The 26057-nt window shown below is 51.2% G+C and overlaps 1 protein-coding gene across 2 annotated transcripts; it reads right to left on the bottom strand.

Moving 5' to 3' along the window:
* Positions 1-509: 509 nt before the first annotated feature.
* On the bottom strand, positions 510-24904 carry LOC121353636 (TCDD inducible poly(ADP-ribose) polymerase). 2 transcript variants are annotated; one of them, XM_041467616.1, is made up of 6 exons: positions 24766-24904; positions 13642-14639; positions 5400-5568; positions 4217-4398; positions 1380-1655; positions 510-1203 (listed from the first exon to the last, which is right to left on the bottom strand). In XM_041467616.1, exons 2-6 carry the CDS (start codon positions 14574-14576, stop codon positions 756-758), a joined length of 2010 nt encoding a protein of 669 aa, XP_041323550.1. In that variant the 5' UTR covers positions 14577-14639; positions 24766-24904; the 3' UTR covers positions 510-755. The 2 variants fall into 2 exon arrangements, with proteins under 2 accessions (XP_041323550.1, XP_041323549.1); XM_041467615.1 differs by lacking the exon at positions 24766-24904 and adding an exon at positions 16440-16682.
* Between the last annotated feature and the right edge of the window lie 1153 nt (positions 24905-26057).

Genomic DNA, 26057 nt, shown 5'->3' with positions numbered 1-26057 from the left:
TTAGAGCCCATCCTGCACCACCTGTCCCTGCACAGGCAAGACACCAACAAGTGACAGACTGTGTGTCCCTGCTCCTGCTGGGAAGCATCCCAGGTTTTAAACCCTCCCCACAGACTATGCTAATCTCTTCCTAATTTTACCCGATTTTAGAAAATTATCTGTTTGTGTTGTCCTGTTCAATAATGCAAAGTGAGCAGGGGGTAGTTTTGTGATCTCTCCCTCAGTCTCTCTGAAATATGATCGTAAGAACAATTTTACCCGATTTTAGAAAATGATCTGTTTGTGTTGTCCTGTTCACTAATGCAAAGTATGAGCAGGGGATAGTTTTGTGATCTCTCCCTCAGTCTCTCTGAAATATGATCGTAAGAAATAGTGGTTGGGGGAATGTCTTCTTTAATATCCTTGGGATGAAATGTGGTTCTGAGTCCCCAGAAATGGCCATGCTGAAATGTTGAGAGATCAGGGCGTGACAGGCACAGAACACCACTGAAATGACACCCACAGACACATTCTGAAACATGAATATTTACTAACATAAATAAACAGTGTTTTATAACAAAAGGCACAGATTTTCAACTATAAACAATGGAAAAATATGTACAGTTTCCACACAGGGAATCAACCAGCAAGTGCACAGTTGGTCACCTCAGCGACCTTCCTTCCAAGTCATTCCACCAGTCAGGAAGTGTCCAGATTTCACCTCCCCCACACGAACTGCTGCCAGCCGAGTCTGCGGCAGGGAGCAGCGCAGGCTGTCAGATGGAGACGGTGCTGCTGACCTCCTCGTACTGGATGATGAAGTAGGGGTAGCTCTGGTCGTCGTTGAAGATGACGAAGATCTGGGGCTCGAAGTAATTGTCCACGCAGGAGTCGTAGAGGTCGCTGGTGATGCTGCCGGGCTCCACGGGCGGCGGCCTCCTCATGGTGTGGTTGCCCACCGTGTACCTGCCCGTGAGCACCTTGGCCAGGAACATGAAGTGCACGCCCTTGGGGGAGCGCTTGGAGAAGTTGTGGGAGTAGCTGGCCTTCCTGGCGAAGTAGCTGCCCTGGCCGAACATGGTGGCGTGCTTGCCGCACACGCGCGGGTCGAAGTTGTGCTTGCAGATCCCGTCCACCACGTCCTGCGACGTGCCGTGGAACAGGTGCCGCTCGTTCATGATCCTGTCCAGCCCGGACATCTTCTTGGACATGTACTCCTTTTTCCTGGAACACAAAATGGGAAGTGAAGGTGAGCGTTCGCTGCGGGTCAGCCGGGGAGAAGCTGTTTTCATCACGGGATCACCCTCTGGAAGAGCTCAGCTGTGAGAGGAGACACAAATCTCTCTCGTAAAATTCCTCCTCTAGGAGTATTCATTATTAAAGATCTGCAGTTCTCTTACCTTTTATACTTCTCCCAAAGGAACTGGTTCTGCACTCGCAGGATTTTCAAGATCTTGTATTTGGTCTCTGGCACAGTCTTGTGGAACAGGTTGTAAATGGTTCTGTAGCTTTTGTCTTCCTTCAGAACAGGCACTTGGATGAAGTCCTGAGCTGGATCCATTCCAATCCAGGTCTCGGGGTAGAAGCTGGGAGAGGTGACAGCAGCTGGGGACAAGTCGTGTGCGGCGGCGGGGTCGGAGCACGGCGAGGGCACGGCAGAGCTGCCACCCAGGGTCCTGGGGGGGACAAAGGCTGTGCTCAGACACCCTCAGCAGCCTCCAGGCACCCCCAGTTCATCCCCAGCAGGGCTGAAAAGCCTCTGATAACCATGGAAGTGTCCAAGGCCACGTTGGACAGGGCTTGGAGCACCCTGGGATAGTGGGAAGTGTCTGCCTGTGGCAGGGGGTGGCACTGGATGGGATTTAAGGCCCCTTCCCAAACAGGAAGATTCCTACTGCCATTTACACAGCCAGAGGTGGATTTGCATTTGCAGCTGGTTATTTTCCTGCCCCTCCTCTGGGAATGCTGCCTGGAGAGCAGGCAGGGCTGAGGGAGGGAGCTGTGGCCAAGAAGCCCCATGGATGCCAGGAAAAAACCCTTGGAAAACCCAGGAAAGGAGCCCAGCAGGACCCTGCTCCTCCCCTCCTGCAGCTCTGTGGAATCCTCACACTCTGGGAGCTGCTGAACTGAGAGAAGTGGCCGTGGTGGTTTGTGTTCCCTGATCCCACCTGAGTGAGCAGCCCTTACTCAGCTGAGTGAATCCTCACTGCCCGGGTTCTCCCTCCTGTGCCCAGGGGAACACTGGGACCATGGCACCTGCAGGGCCCTGGCTCACACCAGCACAGCTCCTGCAGCTGCAGCAACTCGTGGGGCGAGCTCCAAAGTCCAGCAAGGAGGATTTTCCCAAAGTATTTCTCTGGGAAAAGCTGCCAACCCTTCAGTGCCCCGGGGCAGGCAGCAGGAGAGAGCCACTGGCTGCTGCCAGGCCCAGGGTGGAGCTGCTCTCCAAAGCCCACAGATGGCCAGAAACCAAATCAAACCCAAGGAAAAGCGTTGGGAGGGGAAGTTTAGTGGAAAAAGATCTATTTTTAAATCAACACATGGAAAGCTGTGACAGCCCTCCCACTTTTCAGGGCAGAAACACTCTCTGAGTGTTCTCTGGCTGTTCCCTCCTGCTCGAGGCCAAGGCCAGGATTCCCTTCATTTGCATGGATTTGACTCAATTCCAACTTCTTCTCACTGGTTATTAACAGTTGAGCAGAAACCCAGAAATATGTTCTACAAATTGCTAATAAAATAGCAATCAAATATCAAAGTATGCATTTGTTTTTAGTTTAATTTTCCTCTTTGATGGGCAAATGGGTAAAAAACCATTCCTGTAGGGCCTCATCACTCACACTGGACCGGAAGAGCAAGCAGAGATTGCCAGTAAATTGTGGATTAATGAGGAAAAATCAAATCCAGTAAAAATCCTACAATCCTTTGCTGTACTTTGTTCAGTTCTTCTGACTGGTGTAAAATATTCATGTTATTTATTCTACAGGGGAAACCATAAAAAAGTCAACATTTTTCATTCCTATTCAAGGATTCTTTTCCAATTCTAGAACAGATTTAAGCAGGTGGGAGGTGAGGGAAAGAACAAATCTCAGGTGGCATCATGTAGGAAGTGGAGGCAACACTGACTCCTGAAGGACAGATCCCATAAATATTTAAAATACTCCTGTTCCTGCCAAGAATCCGTGTTTTTAAGTGAGCTTTATAAGGTCTTTGGATAAATAAAATCAGAACAAAGTTTGGTGCAGAACAGAAGCTCAGATTTTAGTCTGTAGCTTTGGTAGCTGCCACAGACAGTTCTGGTCAATCCCTCACGAGTGTAGAGCCCTCAAGGCCCAACAAAATTAGCTGGGAATTCATTGGGAATTGCATAAATTTAGCAGATTACTGTGGTAAAATAATCCCAGGCAGCAAAACACGAGGAGGAGCCCTGAAATCCTCATTTTTCATTAGGATGAGAACCAGGACTGCTCAAACAAGCAAGTCCACTCCTGGTGTTCTACTGGCAGCCTGCAGTTTCTCTCTGATAAGCTGGGGTTTCCTTCCTGTAAAACCCTATCTAAAAACACCTCCCAGCCCAGGTGTGCTGAGGCTGTGACCAAACCCCAGAGGGGTGAGGGCTCTGTGAGCACACCCGCTGCTCCACTGAACCAGCCCGGGATGGTTTGGGCTGGCAGGACCCCCAAGCCCACCCAGAGCCACCCCCTGCCGTGGCAGGGACACCTCCCACAGCCCAGGCTGCTGGGAAATGGACAGGATGTTCCAACACCCACAAGGTACATCACGAATTTAAACAAGGAGCTCCTCAGATAAATGTTCCTTTGGAAAGCCGGAGCTGCCAGCATGACCCAGATTTTGGGTTCTCATTCCCATTTCCCACCCAACAGTGCCTGCTCCCTGTCACAGGCCAGGAACACAACTCCCCCACCCAGCCCCACGTGGAGAGCACTGGGAATGGCCCAATTTTGGGGATACCTACTGCAGGAAGGGCACTGGGAATGGCCCAATTTTGGGGATACCTACTGCAGGAAGGACACTGGGAATGGCCCAATTTTGGGGATACCTACTGCAGGAAGGGCAGTGGGAATGGCCCAATTTTGGGGATACCTACTGCAGGACGGGCACTGGGAATGGCCCAATTTTGGGGATACCTACTGCAGGAAGGGCAGTGGGAACAGCCAGTTTTTGGGGATACCTACTGCAGGAAGGGCAGTGGGAATGGCCCGATTTTGGGGATACCTACTGCAGGAAGGGCATGAGCAGCAGGCAGGAGCGCAGCAGGGGCCTCCTCTTGATCTCCCTGCGGAAGCAGGAGTTCTGCTGGAAGCCATCCTTGATGTTGAGGATGTACTGGTTGTGCCAGGTGATGAAGCGCACCTCGCGCAGCCCGCGGCAGCTCGCCTCCTCGATCAGCCTCACCACGGGCTGCACGGGGAAGTGGGGAGAAACGGGGGGAAAGGGGGAAAACAGGGGGGAAATGGGGAAAACAGGGGAGGAAAGGGAGAAAAAAGGGGGGAAAAACAGGGGAGGAAAGGGAGAAAAAAGGGGGGAAAAACAGGGGAGGAAAGGGAGAAAAAAGGGGAAAAACGGGGAGAGGAAATGGGGAAAAACAGCAGGGGGAACCGGGAAAAAATGGGAAGCAAACAGGGGAAAAACAGGGGAAAAACCAGGGGGAAAACCGGGGAAAAACCAGAGGAAAATGGGGGAGAAAATAGTGGGGGGGGAAACGGGGGGGAAAAACGGGGCAGAAATGGGGCGAAAACAGGGAAGGGAAATATGAGAAACCACACATGAGAAACCACACGCTCCAAAATTCATATTCCTGTTGTACACTGCACAAATCCAGTTCTCCTCGCAGCTCCAACACCCTGACTGTGTTATTTGTGGTATTTGAGAGTTGTGCCCAACTCTCTGCAGGTCTTACACTCGGGGATTATTTCTGGCACTGCCAGCACTGACGAGGTTTCACTCCAAACATCAGCCCAAGGGCTGCACCCCACAGCTCGGGCAGTGCATGTCCTGCCTCAGCAGAGCTCTGGGACAGGGAAATCAATTAAAAACTGCCAAGGTAAATGGAGCTGCTGTTCTGAAGGCTGCAGAAGCTGTCCCACTGTCATAAAACCAAATCAGGCTCCAGAAGGGCTTCCTTGGTACTGCCACAAGCTGGTTTGCTCCCCAGAGGGACAGTCTGGCCAGCTCTCATGTCTCTGATGCTTTCAGGGTAATTCTAGTCACAGGAGCACAGAATCACAACCCAGGCCAGCAGAGCTGTCCCTTCACTCCTTTCTCAGTTCAACACTGACTCTCCTCCTCCTCAGAAGAACCCCAAATCCCCTCCCTGAGTGTCTGCAGGGCAGCCAGGCTGAACATGGATGTGTGCAGCGTGTGGGGCTGGGCCCAGCAGCAGGACTGGGAAGGGGCCGTACCTCGGAGTACTCTCTCCAGCCAAAGTGGTCCCTGCAGAAGTACTTCCACACCGTGTAGCAGTTGGAGCTGGAGCTGGGGCACGAGGCTGTGGACAGGCGCCGCATTTGGTCGAAATCTGCGCTTTCATAAAATTTCATAAGGTTCAGATCCACCCAGCACTCCTGGCCCCTGGGGAAAACGGGAGAAACAGACAACTCTCACCTTCTGTATGCTATTAAACACATGGTTTTCAGCACAGCGGGACAAAGCCTCAAACCCAGCAGCTGTCTGAGGTGTAGAATCCTGGAATGGTTTGGGCTGGGAGAGAGCCCAAATCCCACCCAGTGCCACCCCTGGGACACCTTCCACTGTCCCAGGCTGCTCCCAGCCCTGTCCAGCCTGGCCTTGGGCACTGCCAGGGATCCAGGGGCAGCCACAGCTGCTCTGGGCACCTGTGCCAGGGCCTGCCCACCCTGCCAGGGAACAATTCCTGCCCAATATCCCATCCAGCCCAGCCCCCAGGCACTTTACAGCCATTCCCCTTGTCCTGGCACTAAGTGCCCTTGTTAAAGGTCCCACAGAGACTGGAGAGGTGAGAACAGATTTCTCAAGAATTTCTCCTCACTAACTCACCAAATAAAGGTCTCTATTTATAAAATAAAGCAGTTCAGTGGAACTGTTTGCACAGAAAGAGTGAGCACGTTGAACTCTCACAAGAACAGGGCACACAACCCAAATTTGGTGCTGTAGAACAGCACAATGCAAAATAAAACTCCACAAGCTCTCAACAGCAGAATATGACCCCACTAATAAGTTTCATTTTCTCTGTTCCCTAAATGTAAGAAATAACAGAAGGTGTAAACTTTGCAGGACGCTGGACTGAGCAGGTTCCTTGACTGGCAGGTTTTAACACTGATAGATTTTTTCCAGATTGGTGCAGCCAAAATAAGGATATTTAGGCTCTTCCTTCCATCCTTCTGCAGAACTCCAGCCCAGTCAGTGAATCCCCCGAGCTCTTTCCCTTCAGCAGGACAAACGCTCTCTAGACGTCACGGTCACGATCACGTACAAGGAGATGAGCAGAGAAATCGGTCTGTAAGCGCTCTGAAACCACGTGTGGTTTGAGCTCCTCTCCGAGTTACCGCAAACAGGTTCAGAAAAACAGAAACGCTGCGAGCAGCAGGGCCCAGCAGGAAACGAGAGCTGCTCCCAGCAGAACAGCTGTGAGACACAGCACGGCTCACAGCCCGGCTCCCTGCCTGCTGAAACTGCTGATCTTCTCTCTCTGACTCAACCAGTTCCTCCCTGCACAGCAACAACCTGGCGGCCCCCGGACCTCAGGGCTTCAAAGAGCCCAAGGGGCACGAGAAGCTTTTGTACTCGGGGCTGGGGGAGCCACGCTGAGCTCAGCCTCTGCAGAGGCAAGGCAGGCACTGACACTTGCTGGTGACACCAAGGCAGCAGATCTTATCTGGTTTGTGCTCTTGGTGGAAGCTGCAAGGGAAGGGCTCTCCCACAGATGAGCCCAGCTTTGGGTGGGGGGCTGAGTGTTTGAACTCCTGCACGAAACCGAACGTCACTTAAAGGATGCTGGCTTCAAAAGATCAGAGAAATCACAGATTTGGTTAAATTGGAAAAGCTCCTGCAGACCATCAAGTCTAACTGTGCCCAGCACTGCCAAGGCCACCCCTGGCCCACGTCCCCAAGTGCCACATGCCCAGGGCTGTTAAACCTCCAGGGATGGGGCTCCACCAGGCAGCCTGTGCCAGGGCTGGGCACCCAACCAAGAATTTCACGTGGAAGCACAGGTACTGAAATGGCAACAGCAGAGCTCAGACAGCAGAGCCAAATGTGCTGCCATGGAAAGGCAGAGTGAGAGGAAAGGCCAGGGAACACTCCCAAGGGATGCTCATCAGCAGCTCTTCCCAACACAGCAGTGGGAGCACAGCAGGAACCAGGACTGGGCTGCCAGGCACACAGGAACCTCTGCAGCAAGGCAAGGGCACAAACAACCCATCTGAGCCTGATCTTATCAGTGCCTCCTTCAAACCCCAGAGAGGGGCACCAGTGCCAGGGCAGCACGTGAGTTTCAGATTTTACTGCATTTGCCCTCTCATCAAGTCATGCTGCTCTCTGTGGTGACCGTGGGCCACGTGGGAGGTGACACCTCAGGCTGGGGAAAGATGCTGCAGACACATTTCCTCTCAGCTTAAAGGCTCCGTCCTCAGGGGACAAAAGAACCCAAAACCAGTGACTTTGCTGCTTTTCCTGTGTTTATTTTTTAAAAGCTGGAAAGACTGTTTTTCCCTGCCTTTACAACTGGTGACTGGGGTGCTTGCAAAAGCAATCTTCTGGAATTTTCACAGCCAGGGGGGCCAGCTTGTAAACCTGAAACAACTGCTGACACACTGGCCCATACATGTATGTGTGTGTGTGTACATGTACAGCTTAGATGAATGCCTGGCAGGGAAAATAAAAACAATAATAGCAATAATAATAATAATAAAAGTAGCCCCCCAGCTCTGGATCAGGAAGTCCTTGAGGCAGGGCTGCTGGAGGAGAAGAGACCGTTCCAGAAGCTGTTTGTTCTTCCCAAGAACCCACTCCTGGCCACTCCTGAACACGAGGGCCTGGGCCAGGGGGGCCTGGGGTGTAGGCACGGGAAAGTTCTCAAACTCCACAGCAATGAGGATGTTGAACACATCCCCCTCTCCCAAGGATTGCACAGGCACCCTATTTCCTAATTCCAGCCCCAGCTGCACCTCGTGTTTGCAGGGCAGCACAAAGTGTCCCTGTGCTTGCTGGGCTGCAGGGGCTCTGAGCTGCTCGGGATGTGGATGTGTTTGGGAGGGCTTGGTTTGTTTCACTGGTAAATCGGTAGAAGATGCTCCTGGCAGGGGTGGGGCTCGATGACCTTTAAGGGTCCTTTCCAACCTAAACGATTTAGTTTTAGAGGAGTACAAGCCCAGCTCTGAGTGGCTGCAGAGCTGGTACAGGCAGGGACCCTAAAGCTCACCCGGTGCCACCCCTGGGACACCTCCCACTGTCCCAGGCTGCTCCAGCCTGGCCTTGGGCACTGCCAGGGATCCAGGGGCAGCCCCAGCTGCTCTGGGCACCCTGTGCCAGGGCCTGCCCACCCTCTCAGGGAGGAATTCCTTTCCAATGCCCCACCTATCTCTGCCTTCTGGCAGTGGAAATTCATTCCCCTTGTCCTGTCATTCCAGGCTTTTCCTAAAAATGAATGTTCCCCATCACACCTTCCAAAACCAACTTCCCCCAAAGAAACCTCTCCTGTGTACATGTGACTACAGGAATAAGATTCCCAATTATTACTCATCCCTCCTGATTTCAACAGCTCTGAGCACCCAGCAGGAAGAAACCTCCTGATCACTGCTCCTGCTGAGCCAAGCACTGTCACAGCCCTCTGTGTCCCCTGGGTCTGTCACAGCACCGTCCTGCTGCCCTACCTGGGAGCAAGCCCTGATCTTTGTGTCAGGAGGGGCTGCTTTATCGGCAGGAGCAGCCTGACCTCAGCCTGCAGCCAGGTGACAGCTGTTCCCCAAAGTGCAATCTGTTTATTGACAGGAAACGAGAGCAGGGATGGCAGTGATTGCCGGCTCCTCACAGCTCAGGGCCTCCCTGGCTTTGTACAGCTAGAAGCCAATTAGCTCCATTTCATATGGAAATGGTGCTGCACAGTGCAGCAAAAAGGAACCCACACAGCACACGGCAAACACTTCCAAAATCACTTCACAGGAGTTTCATTCGAGGCTCTGCCTTGCATTCCTGCTGGAAAGGAATGAAAAGCAGCTCCCAGCCACTCAGAGGGTATAGCCAAGAACCTCCCCCAAACTCAGGCAGAGGGACTCTCAGCTGGTTTCCCATCTCCCTGTTATCACTAACACATGCCTTATCTCACACACTGTGGCACTGTGTGGATCGCACAGAAAACTTCTGAAATTTAACTGTTTGATGGGCCAGGGGCCTGCAGAACTCCGAGAGCTGTGGCTCTGCCCCAGCCCTGGCAGTGCCCAAGGCCAGGCTGGACGGGGCTTGGAGCAGCCTGGCACAGTGGAAGGTGTCCCTGCCAGGGCAGGGGTGGCACTGGCTGGGCTTTAAGGTCTTTTCCAAGCCAAAGCACTCAGTGATTCCGTGATTCCATCCTGAAATGCCTCCACCGTGCTCTGTATGATTTTAACACGTCAGGCACATTCTGTCAGCACCAGAGAAGCAGCCATCCCACACACAGAGGAATGAAGGAAAACCAGTTTCCTGTACATTTTGTTGTGTCCATGCCTCTCCTTCCCAGTCCCTTCACATGCCCCTGATAACTCCAGTGGAACACTCTGTATTTAGAGTCAGGGAATCGTTGAGGTTGGAAAAGCCCTCCAAGAACACCGAGTCCAGCCCAGCCCAGAGCACTGAGTGACACGTCCAGGAATTCCTTGGACACCTCCAGGGATGGGCACTCCAACCTCCCTGGACAGACCCTTCCTGTGCCTGACCACCCTTTCCATGGAGAAATTCCTGCTGATATCTGAGCTGAACCTTCCCAGGACAGCTTGAGTTTCCTCGTGTCCTGTCATTTACTGACTTCACCCAAGGGCCAGGAGTGAGCACAGGGAGAACAGCAGGACATGTACCACTGCAGAGCCACCTGCCCTTCCCTCACTGCAGCCACTCCATTCTTCTCTCCTAGCTACAAGGAGCCATTCCATAAAATTACAGAAATTACGGGAAAAAAGAAAGAAAAGGAAAGAAATCACAGCAACGGCAAGAAGCTGCTGTGTCAGGCGAGTTGGGAGCCCTTTTTGCCAAGAGGAAGAGTGGAATTTTCAGCCAAAGCAGGGAACTGTTGGGTCAGGAACTGCAGAGTTGTTTCAAACAAATCCTCCTGTAATCTCTACTGCTGCTGCTTGTTTTGAAAAGCAATGTGTGCATGATAGGACAGGTGTGTGTGTGTGGGGAAACCTGCTCAGCCGCTCAGCCAAGTATTTCCCCTTAGCAAAGAGCATCTTAAAATATCCCAACGTGGGCATCTCCTGCTGGAAAGCAGCACTTGGCACTGCTCTCTCTTTGCTGAAAGCTGGAACTTCTCCCAGGGCCTCTCCTCACATCTATGAAGAAAACTGAGTGCTTCTAAGTACTTTAACCTGTTTAAGTTGATGTTCCCCCATTTGTTTAGATAGCTTGGTATGTGGCTCGACATACTTGGCAGACTCAAGAATACAAAAAAACCCACATAAGTAATTTATGATTCTAGTTTGAGGCCAAACTGCAAGAAGCAGCTGAAGGAGTTGCATTACAAAGTAACTAAACAAGGTTTACCACTCCTCTGAGATCACATTCCCTTAGGTGAGAGGCAACAACTTAATGTGTATTTTACATTACTCATCTCAATAACTTATCTCCATCATTACTCATCCCAATAATTAAGAGGAAGGAAGGTTTATATAAATAGCTCTTTGAAGAACACCCTAATTTAGAGCTCATTCCCTAATTGAGCTGATGGCCAACACTTTCTGGAAGGGCCCAGCTCCCTGGGGGCAGCGCCGGTGCCAGGATCATTCCAATCCCAGAGCGTGTGGGACACAGAGCAGGACAAACAGCAGCCTGGCTGGCCAGCAGAGTGCTGAGCAGGCGTTTCCTCTGGCTGCCAGGGAGCAGACAGGCCTGCAAAGCTCGTCTGACCACGGCAGATTAATGGCTTTAACAAATAATGCTGTAACCATGGGACGCGGCGCTGGCGGGGCACGGTCACAGCTCCCGGCTCCCACTGCCAGGGGACACAGCACAGGGACACTGCCACCAGCCTGAGTGACCACCAGGGAGCTGGGGCTCCCCACACCTTGGCAGGTTCTCCTCACAAGGTGATGTTGCATAAGAAGCAGCTGGTGGATGATGCACACTGAAACACTGACCTCCCACCTCAAAACCTGGCTTAAAACCTTGGCAAGTCAAAGTTCCAAGGAGGGCCAGACTCAAAGTTTGAAATCAGAAGCTCTGGTCTTAAATAGAGCTTCACTCCAAAGGTCTCACTGACACAGATCCAGCCGTGAAGCTCTTCCAAGGTTGGAAGGGATCTTAAAGATCAGCTGATTCCATCCCTGCCCTGGCAGGGACACCTCCCACTGTCCCAGGTGCTCCAAGCCCTGTCCAGCCTGGCCTTGGGCGCTGCCAGGGATCCAGGGGCAGCCACATCTTCCCTGGGCACCCTGTGCCAGGGCCTGCCCACCCTCCAGGGAGGAATTTCTCCCCAACATCCAGTGTAAATCTGCAGTTTGGCAGGACCCACTCAGCCCAGCAAGGCCAGGGCTGCATCCCCAGGTCCCGAGGGCAGTGTCCCACCCGGCTGTGCCCAGCCCACGCTGCTCCTGTCCCTTCCCTCACGCTCAGGGAACGTCCTGTCCCTGGCACACACCTGCCACCCTGTCCCCAGCTGGATCAGACAGGCAGAAATCCATGTGCCACCAGCCCCAGCAGGCTGGGACCTGCACACCCAGTGCAAGGGGATGTCACTGCACAGCAGCTTCCCAGCCCGGGCTGACTAAGCCATGACCAAGCACTCTGTCCTTTGCCATTAATCATTCCCATGTCCATCCTTTAGGACACTGCTCACGTGCACTGATGGATTTGGTGACACAACTTCTAAAAGAAAACCATTTGCTCATTTACACAGAATTCAAAGTTAAATCATTTAATGGCCTTGTCTCTGGCTGTGCTGTTTTGTTTTCAGAAATCATTTCTAACACTTGGGAAACAGAAGTTCCTCTGTGGTAAAATACAGCAAATTGTATCTGCTATGCACTTAGAAGATTTTTAAATTTTCATTAAAGACTGGCATGTTTCTTCAAGACAATTCTATAAAAGGTAGTTGTTCCCTACTACATATCCTACTTCATTTTCATTTTCAGTATGGGACATCCACAATTTGATACTGCCATCATTAAAAAGGCCCTGGCACAAGGTGCCCCTGGATCCCTGGCAGTGCCCAAGGCCAGGCTGGACACTGGGGCTGCAGCAGCCTGGGACAGTGGGAGGTGTCCCTGCCATGGCAGGGGTGGCACTGGGTGGGATTTAAGGTCCCTTCAACCCAAACCAGTGTGAGTCTATGACAAAGATTGAATTCAGTGTCTAATCCAACATCAAATTAAGTGAAAGTAAAGACTCACACTGACTCTAAGCGCTAGATTTGATCTGGTGCCAAATGAGAAACCTCAGCTTAATAAATGAAAATTAAATATTGAGAAAGTAGGGATATACTTTCTTGAGGAACTGAAAGGAAGAAGAGGCAGAGAGCAGAACCCCCAAGCATTCAGGTGGAAAAGGCAGTGTGAAGTTTTCACTCCAGAAATGTCACTTTGAACTGGGGTTGTGCCAGCCTGGCAAACTTCTCCTCTCTTATCTGCCCTGCCACGAGGTGCACCACACACTTCCTCCAAAAAAAAAAAACCAAAACCAAACCAGTCTGCACCCTGCACTAACTGGACCCTGCAAACATCACTCTTCCCCACTGCTCCTCAAACTGGAACCTGCAGGGAGAAGCTGAAGAAGTTTTAGCTCTCGGGGTGCAGGAGCCCACACAGGTCACACAACCACATCCACCTAACAGCTGTTGGCTAATTTTAGAAAATGAGTCAATAAACAAGCTCTGTACAGAGAAAACAATAACTTCAATAACTGCTTTAATAGTGGAGATGATCAGCATTTCTGACCGTGTGGCTCAGGCTGCTCACAGGGAATCAGCTGGAACATCCCCACTTACTGCCAGTGATATGACACTTCCCAGGGCCCCTGCAGAGCTCCCCTCTGGTTCAGCTGTTTGGGATGGAATGATGCAGGCTGTGCTGGGAGTGCACACCAGGCTGTGCTCACAGACACAGAGCAACTGCTCTGTCATCCCTGTCCCCAGCGCTGCCAAGGCTCTCATGCTGCCACTTTGTCCAACTCAGAGGAAAGACTAATTAGGAATGCCAAGAACAAGCACAGCATTCCACAACAGTCTCTGAATTCCTACAGAGCTGAAGTTTTCTTATTTCACACACTCCAAGTCCTCCAGCTTCAAAGAACACATTCCAGATGCTAAATAACAGTTTTACAAGTGTACAGAATTTTTTTGTCCAGTTAAACTTGTTGGATATAAATCAAGAAACATCATGCCAGAGTTTATAACACACTTGGATACAAGTATCAGGGAAAAAAAGGCACATCCTGCTATATTTCTGCACCCTTCCCAGCAAGGGAGTACATTCAATTACCTACCCGTACTTGACTTTGATCTTGTCATTGTCAGGGTTGCAGTAAAGCCTTTCCAGGTGCTCCTGGGAATCGTTGGTCACACTTTGCCACCTCTGGGTTGCTGTCCTCCTCACCTGCCAGTGATAGGGTAACACTGTGTGATGCTTGGGACAGTCACTGCCATAAACACAAGTGCCCTGGAGAAAATCCACACAGATTTCAATCCCATCCTCCTGGTGGGTGTGATACTGCAGCTGGTTCAAGAGCTCAAACACCAGGTCAAGGGAAGCTTCTTCACTTTTATCCTGGAATATCCCAGCACTGAATTTATTGCTTGGGGTCAAGTTGTATTGCATTGGACAGCCGTTCTCCTGGAGTAAGCCAGATGTGTAGCTTTCCAGAACCTTGTCTGGGAACAAAGGACAAGCTGCACCATCACCAGCACTTGGGTGCAAAGGATGATCCTGGAATGATTCATGACCATTATCAGCAGCAGTTCCAGGAGTTTCTGGGGAGAAACCTTGCTCTCCTGACTGCACGTCCTGCTCAGGATGCCCAGGGGAAGGACGAGCTCCTGGCAGCTGACCCTGCACATCTGGAGCTGTTGGCATCAGCACAGTCACATTATTTTCTGTCTGGGGGCAAGAGGTACCGAGGTCCAAAGTCTTTTTCACAGCAGGTTCACATAAGTCACCATGGCCACCACGCTGGCCTCGGGGCACAAAGACCCTGTCCAAGGCCCCGGCTCCCAGCAGGCTGGTGAAGATGGGCCGCAGAGCCCGCAGAGTCTGTGTGTCCAGTCTCTTCTGCACTTGCTGCTTCTTCTTGAAGCAAGGCTTCACCGGGGGGATCTTTTCAGCCAGCCTCACCTGGGGAGAAAAGTCCTCTGCAGGAGAGCACTTCATTGCTGGGCAGGGAGCCTGGGGCACCACGCACGCCGGCTGCGGCTCGGTGGCCATCGGACACAGACTTTGCTCTCTCCAAATCACTTTCAAATGTCCCAGAATGTCCCAGGAATCAACCTAGGGCAGAAAGGAAAACAAGACAGTTAATCTCTCTAATTGCTCATGGTTGACACGAACAAGATCACCCCTGGAGAGGATTTTGAGCCAGCAAGAGCAAACTCCTCCCCTCGCTGTGACTGCGGGTAGCCCTTAGGCACGTAAAGCATGAAAACAGCTAAACTCGGGCTAATTAATCCCAAACCCACACTCCTCCTCTCCCCGCACATGCAGGCTCTGAGACACTCCGGCACGCACACGCAGTCCCCCGAGGGTGGGCAGGAAAGGGGGATGGTCCGACGCCTCCTCCCTGTCAGGATGTTCAACAAACAGGAGCACTTGGGTTCGTTCTATCCCACAAAAGAGAACATGACAGCGCTCATTTCTGTGCCTCCCTCACACACAGACCCGAGGAGCATGAGACACGTCCCCCCCCGCACTTCAGACATTCCTGCTCCATTTCCTCTCCCACCGGAGGAGCAAACCTACACATTCCCATTGCACTGGCATGTGTCCTCCCTCGTGTCACCTCCCACGGCCCGGCGGAACCGCTGGCTGCGGAGAGCCACGGCAAACTTCCCACGGACTGCGGCGGGGCCACCGAGCCGCTCACTGCCCGTCCCTGCCCTGCGGCACCCGCGGTGACACACCGCGCTCCTCTCGCCACGCCGGGCACCAGGAATCAAAAGTGGGCAGGGAAGCAAACAGAAGGGTGATGGTTACTCAGGAACCGAGAAAGGCATTACTTGCAAGCTGCAGAATTGTATTATTTTAAAGCACAAATAAGCAGTGTGTCGCGCACGTCACCAAAAAGCAAGTGCTATGCCTTTTAATCAGGAATCCTGTAATATTTGATTACATTTAATTAAACCTTCTTCAATCTCACATGCAGGCTCAATGCTCAGAGTGGAGCACATTAAGGATTACTTCCTGGATAAATGCATTCCGAGCAAAGTTACTCCTCACTTCAAAACAAAATCCCGAAAAACAGAGAAAACTTGGCAATAATCTCTTACTACTGATTATTTGCTCTGGAAAATTTCTCATCCAGCCTTCTGTATTTTGGAACATTCATTTATAAGGCTTTTCCATTTCCCTGGGAAACAGCACGTCAGAATTGCCAGGAAAAAGAAAAAAAGTTGTGCCTCTCCAGTTTTCCCATTTTTAGATTAAATTTAAAGCAACTGGTATATCTGTTTGGCAGCTAACCCCAAAGTCATCGGTGTATCTGTTATTCTTCCACAGACACCAGGCAGTTCCTCCAAACCACCAAAGGCACCTTCAGGTAACTCCAAAGGTTTAAAATATCCTCGGCTCCGAAGAGAATGAGATGTTCCCGTTGTGGCAGCCCAGGTCTCAGTGCCCTGGCGAGGAGCGAGAGGATCCGCCAGGGCTCAAGGACCCCTGCAGCGCCAAGGTGCTGAGCAAGTGACTTCTGATCTCCTCCAGCCATACCTTTGCTGCTATTTCAACACTCATACTCCTCACTCGACCAGCATTTAAGTTTGGCTATTTTTACAGAAGTGCCTCAGTGAGCAGAGCCGGATCCCCCAACGGCTCTAAAAATAAAGCGGCAGGAAGGACGAGGCTCGGGCTTTGCCGGCGCTCCCGCAGCGATGCTCCCGCAGCCGCCGCTCTCCCGCCGGGGGCTTCGCTCCCCGAGCGCTGCCATCGCACGCGAGCCGCGCCTCCTCTGCAAAGAAAGCCGCTCCGCTGGCCGTGAGACACGCTTCAACAACGAACAATGGACGAGCAGCCCAGACACAGAACCTGAGGACGGCGGAGCTGCCGGGCAGCCAGCCCAGCGCAGCTGGGACCTACCGGCGCGGGCTCCCTCGGCGCTGCTCCCGCCTTCTGACCCAAATCCAGGGTAACTCCAGAGCGAAATCACTTTTCTGATGGGGGGGGGAGCTGCAATAAACACGGCGGGCGGTGCCGGGACACCGTGACCGCGGCCGGTGCGGGGTCAGCCCCGCCGTGTCCGCACCGAGGGCCGCACCCGCCCGCACATCCCACCCTGCCTCGCCCGGCTCCTCCGGCTCGCTGTGCCGCCCGTTTAAATAGCGCTGCCACGGCAGCCGCGAGGGCAGCGCGGCCGGGGCGGAGCACGGGCGGGTAGGGCCGGTTCCCCGCCCTCGGGGCCGGCTCTCCGCCCTCGGGGCCGGTCCCCCCGCGGCGCCGGCCAGGCTGCAGCACGCCCCGCGCCGGTGTCAGCGGCCAGAACCGAAAGCGCCGCCCGAGGCCGTTCCCAAGAGCGATAGGACAAGAGGCCCCTTCGCGTTTCATTTATCACGCACCGAGCGTTTCGTTTCGGGCGGCAGGGAGCGAGCGATGTCCCCGAGCACGGCGCTGCGTGCGTGGGGCTCGCACGCGAGCCGGGAACGGGCCGGGAACGCGCCGGGAATGAGCCGGGAATGAGCCGTGTCAGCCCGGGCGCTCCAGTCACGCAGCACGGAGGAACACGCCGTCCTCACGGAAGGCAAGCACGGCACCCTGAGCCTCCCCGCGCCGCCCAGCTCTCGGTGCGAGCGGCTCCAGCCGCGCTAATTAATGAGTAAGAGACAAACAGGGAGCCCGTCCCGGAACAAAGTCACCCTGACTCACTCGGTGCACCCACACGCAGCCCCTGGCACGGCGCTGCCCCCATCGGGGCTGTGCTCCTGCCGGTGACACACTGCGGAAAAGCGAGCGTGGAGTGGAACAGGTTTCCCGGAGAGGCTGTGTGTCCCAGCCCGGGAAGTGCTCAAGGCCAGGCTGGACGGTTTGGAGCAACCTGGTCTGCAGAAGCTGTCCCTGCCCGAGGCAGGACGGTGGAATGAGATTGGTTTTAAGGTCCCTTCCGAACCCCAGGCATGCTGTGATAACGCACTGGAGGCAGCTATTGTTTGTTGACGGAGTATTTTATAGGTGGGATTGGTTAAGAGCAGCTCGCCTCCCTCTGTCCCAGCCGTGCCCGTGCTGTCACCGTCTGGCTGTACGTGTGCGGGAGCACGGCCGGTTCAGCTGTCCGTGCCGGCCCGTCATGCTTCCCTGCTGAATCACTGCCTGCTCCCGGAGAAACCCCAGCAGGGCACGGCCAGCAGTTCACACGGACACCAACCACAACCGATGCATCCACAGCACGAATAACAGCCAGATAACTTGTAAAGGAGGCAATAACTTCAGAACGTGACACTGGTGTTGATGGAACACCTATTGTATCATCTGCCCGGAGAGGCTGTGACTCCCTGCCCCTGGAAATGTCCAAGGCCAGGTTGGACCAGGCTTGGAGCAACCTGACCTTTGGAAGGTGTCTGGAAGGGGCTGGACCAAGATGAGCTTTAAGGTCCTTCCATCCCAAACCACTCCTGGTTTCCACAACTCGTGTTCTTGTTTTCTTCCTAAAGCCAGTCTTTCATTCCTTGTGCCCAATGACTTTATGAAATTACGCATACAGAAAACAAAGGCAGCTGGAAGGAAACTTGTGTTAAGGTGGCACAAAGTGTACAGCACAGTTGGAAAATACTGCACAGCTGCATTTATAGTGCAGGTAGGATATGGCATTTCCCCAACAAATTACAGAAATGGAGCTCCATAGAATCACAGACTTTTTGGGGTTGGGAAGGACCTTAAAACCCATCCAGTCCCACCTTCCACTGTCCCAGGCTGCTCCAAGCCCCATCCAACCTGGCCTTGGACTTCCAGAGATGGGGCAGCCACAGATTCTCTGTGCTAGGGCCTCCCCACCCTCAGAGGGGAGAATTTTATCCAATCTAAACCTATTCTTTGTCAGTTTGAAGCCATTCCCCCTTGCCCTGTCCCTCCATATCCTTGTATATAGTCCCTCTCCAGTGCAGTTGGAGAGAGAATGACTCAAGAGAAACTGAGTAAAGGTGTATCTGCAGGAGCTGAAAACAAATTATCATCTATAAATTAATTGAGCTCTTGAGTGTCTGAAGCATCAGACAGAGCCTCCCAGTCTGTCTGGACTGGAGCATTCCCAAGCAGGGTGACTGGGATGTGTCACATCCTCGTTCAGGGAGAAGGAGCTGCTCACACACACTTGTATTTATGTGCCACCACCAGAACAGAAATTACCACTTTGGAATAGCTCCCTTCACGCATGAGCTATAAATAAGAGGCACATATGGCTGATCTGCACACTGGGGTGGGCACAGCTCCACTGCACTGGGGCTGGGAGGATGGAACCAGGCAAAGACAGAGGCTGGAATAACCATCTTTCCCCAAACAAATATATAATTAAGGAAACACAGCACACCAGACCCTCGGACACCCATTTCTGAGGCCACTCCACACAAATATAGAAAGAAACTCTGACCACCATGAAAGCATGATCTCATCTTTAAATACATGTTTAAATCTTAAGCAAAAGAAAGAAAGCTTTAATTATTTCTTTCAGATGGTAAACGGCCCCAGCTGAATACAGCAATTTACAACTCTGACTTGCAAATACAGGATAATCAGTATGCACTCTTGGATTCGCTGATGAAAAGAGGGGAAACATCTGACTTAAATGTTTGTGATAAAACAACAAAGCTCTCAAGCTCCAACACATTTTTTTCTAATGACAGAACTCCTTTTCCACCTCAACTCTTGCACAATGAACATTCTTCACTTCCTAGAACACATCCCAGCACAGGAAAATTCATTGTCCTTTCCAGTGTTTCACACAAGGCAACAAACAGCACCGTGCTGACAACTAACAAAGGGATCACAGAATGGTTTGGGTGGCAAAGACCTTAAATCTCACCTCATTCCCACCAGGGCATGGGACAGGGGAGGTTCTGGGCCAGGTCAGGTCATGTGGAGCTCCCACATTCTTCTCCTCAGGGCAGCTCCCAATGCCTGGCCTTGTGCTTTTCCATGCCAAGGCTTGATGGCAAATGCTAATCCCCTGCAAACATCACCCCAAGCTCTACCCTTCACCAGCCAGCCAGGGGAGGTGAGCACTCAGGGAAGGAAAGGTCAGCGATGCAGACATTTATTAAAAGTTAACAGGAGGGACAAAGGAACCTCTGGCTGTGCCTCTGAGACGGGGAAATGAGGCCAGCCAGGTTTCACTGATGGAAGGAAGGGGCAGGAGGGCAGCAGAGGTTCATTCACAGGAAGCCTTGGCTGGACTGACACCTGCTGGGCTCCACCTGCTCTGCTCGGTCCTCAAGACAAGGAAGGCAGAAATGTCACAGTCTAAATAAACATGTCAAGATTAAATTCTCTATTCGTTAAATTAATTTATTAAGGAATTTCTATTCATTCATTTTGTTCTGTTAATCTCCAGACCTTATCTGTTTATACATGATAATCTAGAGCAGGTCAATGGAAGAAGGTGGTGCTAGACTTTAAAATAAAAATTTTCTTGCTGGTTACATATTCACTGTGTGTTGGGGATTTTTTAGTAAACCTCGTATTTTTCTTTTTTACACTGCTCAAAAGAAAAGTCCCAAAACTAGAGTGGTTCCAATTAATCAATGAAACCATCTGAATTCAGACCCAACTTTTGCATTTGCAGCTGGCAGTAACCAAAGTAATTTCTTTGGTCTCAAATTCCCCCTCTTTTAACATCTTGTACTAGTAATAAAAAGTTCTGAAAGCACAGCAAATTGTTTGTTCTACTGAATATCAAGTCTGGTGAAAACAGCATTTATCAGTCATGTATTATACATGAGTATCACCACACCCCTATTTCACTATCAAATAATCTTATCTCAGGAAGTGGTTTAGGATAGATGAATTTGGACAGGGAACACATGCTTCCAAGGTGGGCCCTTTTCCTGCAAATTTGTCAGGAGTTAATCATTTCAGCAGAGGTATTTTAGTGCCCCAGGCAGAGGAATGGACCCTGACCCTTGGCCATGAGCAGACACCACCTCTGTGCTTTCAGGATGTCAGCACAGCCAGGGCTGGGTCACTCCTGAGCTCCTGACTGTCTCATGGAACAAGAAATCATTTGGCACAGAGCGTTTTTCTCTTTCTGTTCTATCACTCACACTCAGGTCAGCAGTTTCTCCAGACAGATGGAGTTTCCTTCTGCAGCTGGATCAGTCTGAGGGGGAAATTAATGATGATTTCCAAACTAAAACGATAATATTTTTTAAATCCCTACACTTTATTTTTAAAATGCTTGCTGTAGGATTTGCAGGGAATCAGGCATAGACTGAGACCAGGTAACACTGGGCACCAAAAAGTACCAGACTGGAGGGACACTCTGGGACATGGAACTGATTTGCTGAAGCACCCATCCTATTTGGAAGTTCGTGTAAATACAAAAATTAATACATTAAATTAATCAAAATATGCCCACAGTGGGGACAGGCTCGTCTGGTTTAGATGGGATTTTGTTGAACTGCTGCACCCTCTCGTGGAAGTCTCTTAAATCCATGTAAACCCTGGAAATTTTTGAAGGCCAAAGCAACACTTACCAATCCTTAACGAATACAAAGTGATTCATAAAACACCACTGAACTTTTGAGCCTTTTGAAGGATAATGATGATTCTGGACACTTCCCAGGTGGATCCTGCCACCACGTGAGCAGTAAGGTGTGGATGGCAGTGTTTTAGTCTTTCTCCTTCAGGCCAACTCCTTTTTAAACTAAACAAAATGGGAATGTTCCTTTACAATGCAGTGTTGGCAACAAAATATTTTCCAAAATCACTAGCTAGTTCTACCTAGCACACAGACAGGTCACTATCTAGATTCAAATAATGCAATTAGCACTTAGCTCTGTTTTACCAACAGGTAATATACCATCTACATGCAAATAAAGTTCATTCTTCAACCAAAAATTCCATCAAATTAACAAAAGGATGCCTGGAAGGTAACAGGACTGGCCTGTTTTACATGTGAAAACCAGCTAAGAGCTGCTCCGGGAGAAGCTGAAGGTGTGAATGAAGATCTCTGTAGATAACCCTGGAAAAGGTCAATCCGGACAACAGAAAAGGGAGGCCTTGTAAATTTGAATTCCTCCCAGGCTCTGCACAACTCAAACAGCAAGGAGGGAAACAGGAGTGTAAACACCTCAAACTGAGAATAACATAACCAAATGGACAAAATCAATGCGAAATTCAAGAACACATTTTCCTTGTAAGATGCAGGAACTGAAGAATCAAAATCTGAGGCTCAGGGAGCAGCTGGGTGGGCTGCAGAATACCTAAATAAAACCAGCCCTAGGATGATGCAGAAACAGCCAAATGCCTGTTCTGCTCAGCAGCTGTTCTTGGAAACAGCCTGAAGTGCTGTGAGTAGGAGATGCTCTGCTCTGCAAATGAGAATCTGGATTTGGACATTTCTTTCCACAAGAATTCTGTGTGGGAGCACACTAGAAATGCTTTATTCCTGGTATTCATCCATCTGTGTGTTGCTGGATCCAGCATTCCTGAAGGGTACAGGATACTGCCTTGCTCTGTTCATTCTGATCATGACTTTTTGTCTTTCCCATTTCCTAAGGTTTTTAAAATTAGGAAAAAAAACCTTGGTAGAGGTTTTTCTAACCAGGGTTAGGTTGAGCCTTGATTGGTCAGCTGGATTTTCTGTGGATGCATGAAACCCCAACTGCTCCAGGAGATGAAGCAGTCAGTAACACCCCCTCCTATTCCCTGAGCCAAACATTCCTCACGTGGCACTTCAGTTTTAGCTCATCCTTCTTACTTTAGGTATTAGCACTTCAGGAGCAGCCAGCACAGGGATGGTCAGCTCTTCTGACAACACAGCACAGGCTAAAATGTTCCTGTGCTTCAGGCCCCGGTGCTTGCCACGCTGGAGGCTGCAGGAGTGGGGAAGCCTGGAGAAGACACAGGTGGGAAGTGGCAGCAGCACCCTGAGCCCTCCATCCCACACTGCTGAGGGATGGAGCACAGCCGTGGGTGGGTGCCAGGATGACACATCCTGGCTCAGAAATCCCATCTGCCTGCTCCCTCCCACTGCCAGGGATCCAGCCTGCTGAACTGCACCAGGATCATCCCACTGCACCTCACCTCACACATCCCGTGGGGCACCTCACCTCACACATCCCCATCGTGGGACCATGGAGAGCCAGTGTGGGGCACCTCACCTCACACATCCCCATCGTGGGACCATGGACAGCCAGTGTGGGGCTGCTGCTCAAGAGAAACAAGCTCACTGTCCCACATGGAAACAACTGCTGGACTGCCTTTATGCTGTGGTGATTTTCCAAACAGTGCCTCTGATACTGCTTTTCAGAAGTGGCCAGTTCCAAACTGTTCCCAGAATAAATGCTGAGCAAGGCTGAATCTATTCCTAGACATGATTTCATTCATGTGGTCCACAGGCACAAGAACCTTAAAAATGCTAAAGAAGGAAACTGGAGCAGATGAGACCATTTCAAGACATCAAAAAATGGGTCACATATGCTACACTCTGAGCTGCCTTCACCGACAGCAAATGCCACAGAAATCCAGCAATTCCCAGCTTTTAGAAATGATTGGCACCTCTTTTGGGGGCTACATTCCAGTGGAAAGTGTCCCTGCCCATGGCAGGGCTTGGAACAAGATGAGCTTTAAGGTCCCCTCCAACACAAATCATTCTGGGATTCTAAACCACATGGAGGGACTGATTTGTCTGGAAAATAACACAGCCAGATTATGGCTCCAATTTTAAACCTCAGACACCACAGAATGTTTCAGGGAAAGCACAGCACACAGGAGAACTGGAAAGCCTCTCACTCACCCAGTTCTCACACACAGGGAGAAGCTGCTCAGCTCATGAGTGTCACGTTCATCCAAAGGAGGTTTTCCTTTGTATTTAAACAATTCCCCATCAGCTGATCCCAAACTCAGCACATTAATCCCTTCCTGCATCATAAATTGCAGTAATCTGACACAAAAGTGCTTTGAGTCTATACACAAATAAGTGGCAACAATAAAATAAACAAAGCAAATCCTGCCAGGAAATGTCACTGCCCTCATTTAAATTTTCCACCTTAGTCCACCTTATAAATTTGGAGAAAAAGTGAGAGCGGTGAAGACAATCCATGTATTTTCAGAATACTTATCACTGCTGCTGTGCTTCAGAAGAAATTTGGTAAGAAACCCAATTGCTAAGTTACAAAGACAACAGCATTCATTTTCCTATTGCCAAGAGAACTTTTGCTTTTGGGTCACAGAGCCATTGCTCCCCTGACCTTGATGCCTCACATTTCCAACAGCTTCTGAATGAGGATATGGCTGAGATACAAATTTAGGCACTTAAAGAAAACATGGAATTGTTTTATTTATTGTCACATAAATAAAGTGTCGGCCCTGTTTATTTTTGGGGAAGCATCTGTGACACTCAGGGTATGAAGCTCTCACTGTACACAGAGTTCTGCCTGGAGCCACAGTTTGCCAGTGGCAGGGGCTTTAAAAAAGCAAAGTGCTCATTTGTTTTTTCAAGAAAATCTTTCATCGTGCCACTGACTGAATCAATGTCCTATTTCATCCTAATGGGGAGACAGATGGTCACTGGGCAGATTTCATTCCAAAATGACAGCATCCTTCCCATGTAAGCCAAACCAAGAACAAAAAGACTTAATTGCATCCCACCACAACACAAAACAAATTTACCCAGATGAGAGGAAGGAAGAAATCTGGGCAAGGGCAGAGATAATGACTAATCTAAATCTTGAAACCTTCTTAAACTTAATTTTCCCCACAGTTGCCAACTACTTTATACAACTCTAAGCATGCTCTTTAATAAAAAAATTCACATGACTGGCAGCATTGATTAAAAACTGATGTTTTCTACTGGAATCACAGAGTGGTTTGGGTTGGGAGGGACCATCCAGTTCCACCCCACAGCCATGGGCAGGGACAATGTGGGTTTAACCTGTTCTACAAAGAAACCAACCCTGATCTCCAGTCTTGCTGAGGAACCATCCTCAGCACACTTTTGGGGATGCCACCTAAGAGGCAAACTGCCTTTCCCACCTGTGGATCCAGGAGCTGCTGAAAGCCCTTCAGGAGAGGCTCATCCCTGGCAGGGTCCAAGGCCAGGCTGGGCAGGGATAGTGGAGGCTGAGCTGAGCTCTACAGCCCCTTCCAGCCCGAGCCATTCCATGATTCCCTGCTGAGGGGAGGGCTGGGTGCCTGCTGTGGCAGCTGGGGAGCTGCACACCTGCCCTCTGTGCACAGGCATGGCCACAGTGGTACTCACAGGTGTTCCTGCTGCTCCTCAGAGCTCCTGTGCTTCATCTGACGGGCTGGTGCCTCCTCAAACCCAGCCTGGGCATCCCTGCAGGAGACAGATTTCCAAGCCTGAAGGAAGGTCTGGCTAGCAGAGCTGTAACTCCCATAGCTGCCTGCAGATAACATGACACCAACAGATCCTGTTAGCACACTGCATCAACACACTCTGAATCTGAAAATCTGCTCTGTTTGGTCTTGGGAATTTATTATGAGAGTCCTACTGCACTCAAGTGTTGTATAAAGCTCTATCATAATGCATTCATTTTGATAATATTTAGTCTCACTTAAATTTAATCTCATTTTCACATAGCATTTCCTCATGGCATGCACAGAAAGTGTTTTCTTGGAAGTAGAGAATACTAGTAACTGGAGGGAAATAAATGGGGGATATGGCTTGAATTACATTTTAGAGAAATACACGCTTTGCTAAATGAAGTTGACACCAAAACGTTAAAGATATGAAGAGAATTGGCAATCCAGGGGACAAGGAGTGCTGCAGCCAGCCCAGGCCATCGGGACAATGCCTGTACCCCACTGGCAAGTGCTCCCACTGATGCTGGACACTGATGTTCATCCCCAAAACCTCTGTGGGGAATCTGTCACCACAAACAGCAGAGGGGACGTTAAAAACAGTGAAAAGCAGAGATCTCTGCACTGCCCCCAAGCTGGGCTGGAGCTGGGCAGGGCAGCAATGGTTCTAAAAGCCTGAAACAGGACAGAAACGCTGCTGTGAGAGCTGCAGGGTGGGATTTTTCACAGCGGGGGAAAACACGAGAGAAAACACGGCCCTTTTCCACTGCTTCCCAGCAGAACTGAGGCAGCCCGGAGGGATCCGGCCCGCCGGGGACTCACCTGCCTCAGCCACGCGGGCAGCGGGGCTACACCGGGACGGGATCGGGGGGATCAAAACTGGGATCGGGGGCGGGCTGAGAGACGGGATCGGGACGGGATCGGGACGGGATCGGGGCTGGGCTGAGGGAGGGGATCGGGGCGGGGCTGAGGGAGGGGATCGGGCCGGGTTCGGGCCGGGCTGAGGGAGGAGATCGGACAGGCTGAGGGAGGGGATCGGGCCGGGCTCGGGCCAGGCTCGGGCCGGGCTGAGGGAGGGGATCGGGCCAGGCTGGGGCCGGCTGAGGGAGGGGATCGAACCGGCTGAGTGAGGGGATCGGGACAGGCTGGGGCCGGCTGAGGGAGGGGATCGGGACAGGCTGGGGCCGGCTGAGGGAGGGGATGGGGCCGGGCTGAGGGAGGGGATCGGGC

Source organism: Pyrgilauda ruficollis, unplaced genomic scaffold, assembly GCF_017590135.1.
Source record: "Pyrgilauda ruficollis isolate IOZ18807 unplaced genomic scaffold, ASM1759013v1 scaffold21, whole genome shotgun sequence".
NCBI classification, from domain to species: Eukaryota; Metazoa; Chordata; class Aves; order Passeriformes; family Passeridae; genus Pyrgilauda; species Pyrgilauda ruficollis.
Note: the sequence above shows the minus strand (reverse complement) of the source record. Positions and strands in the feature narration are given on the sequence as shown.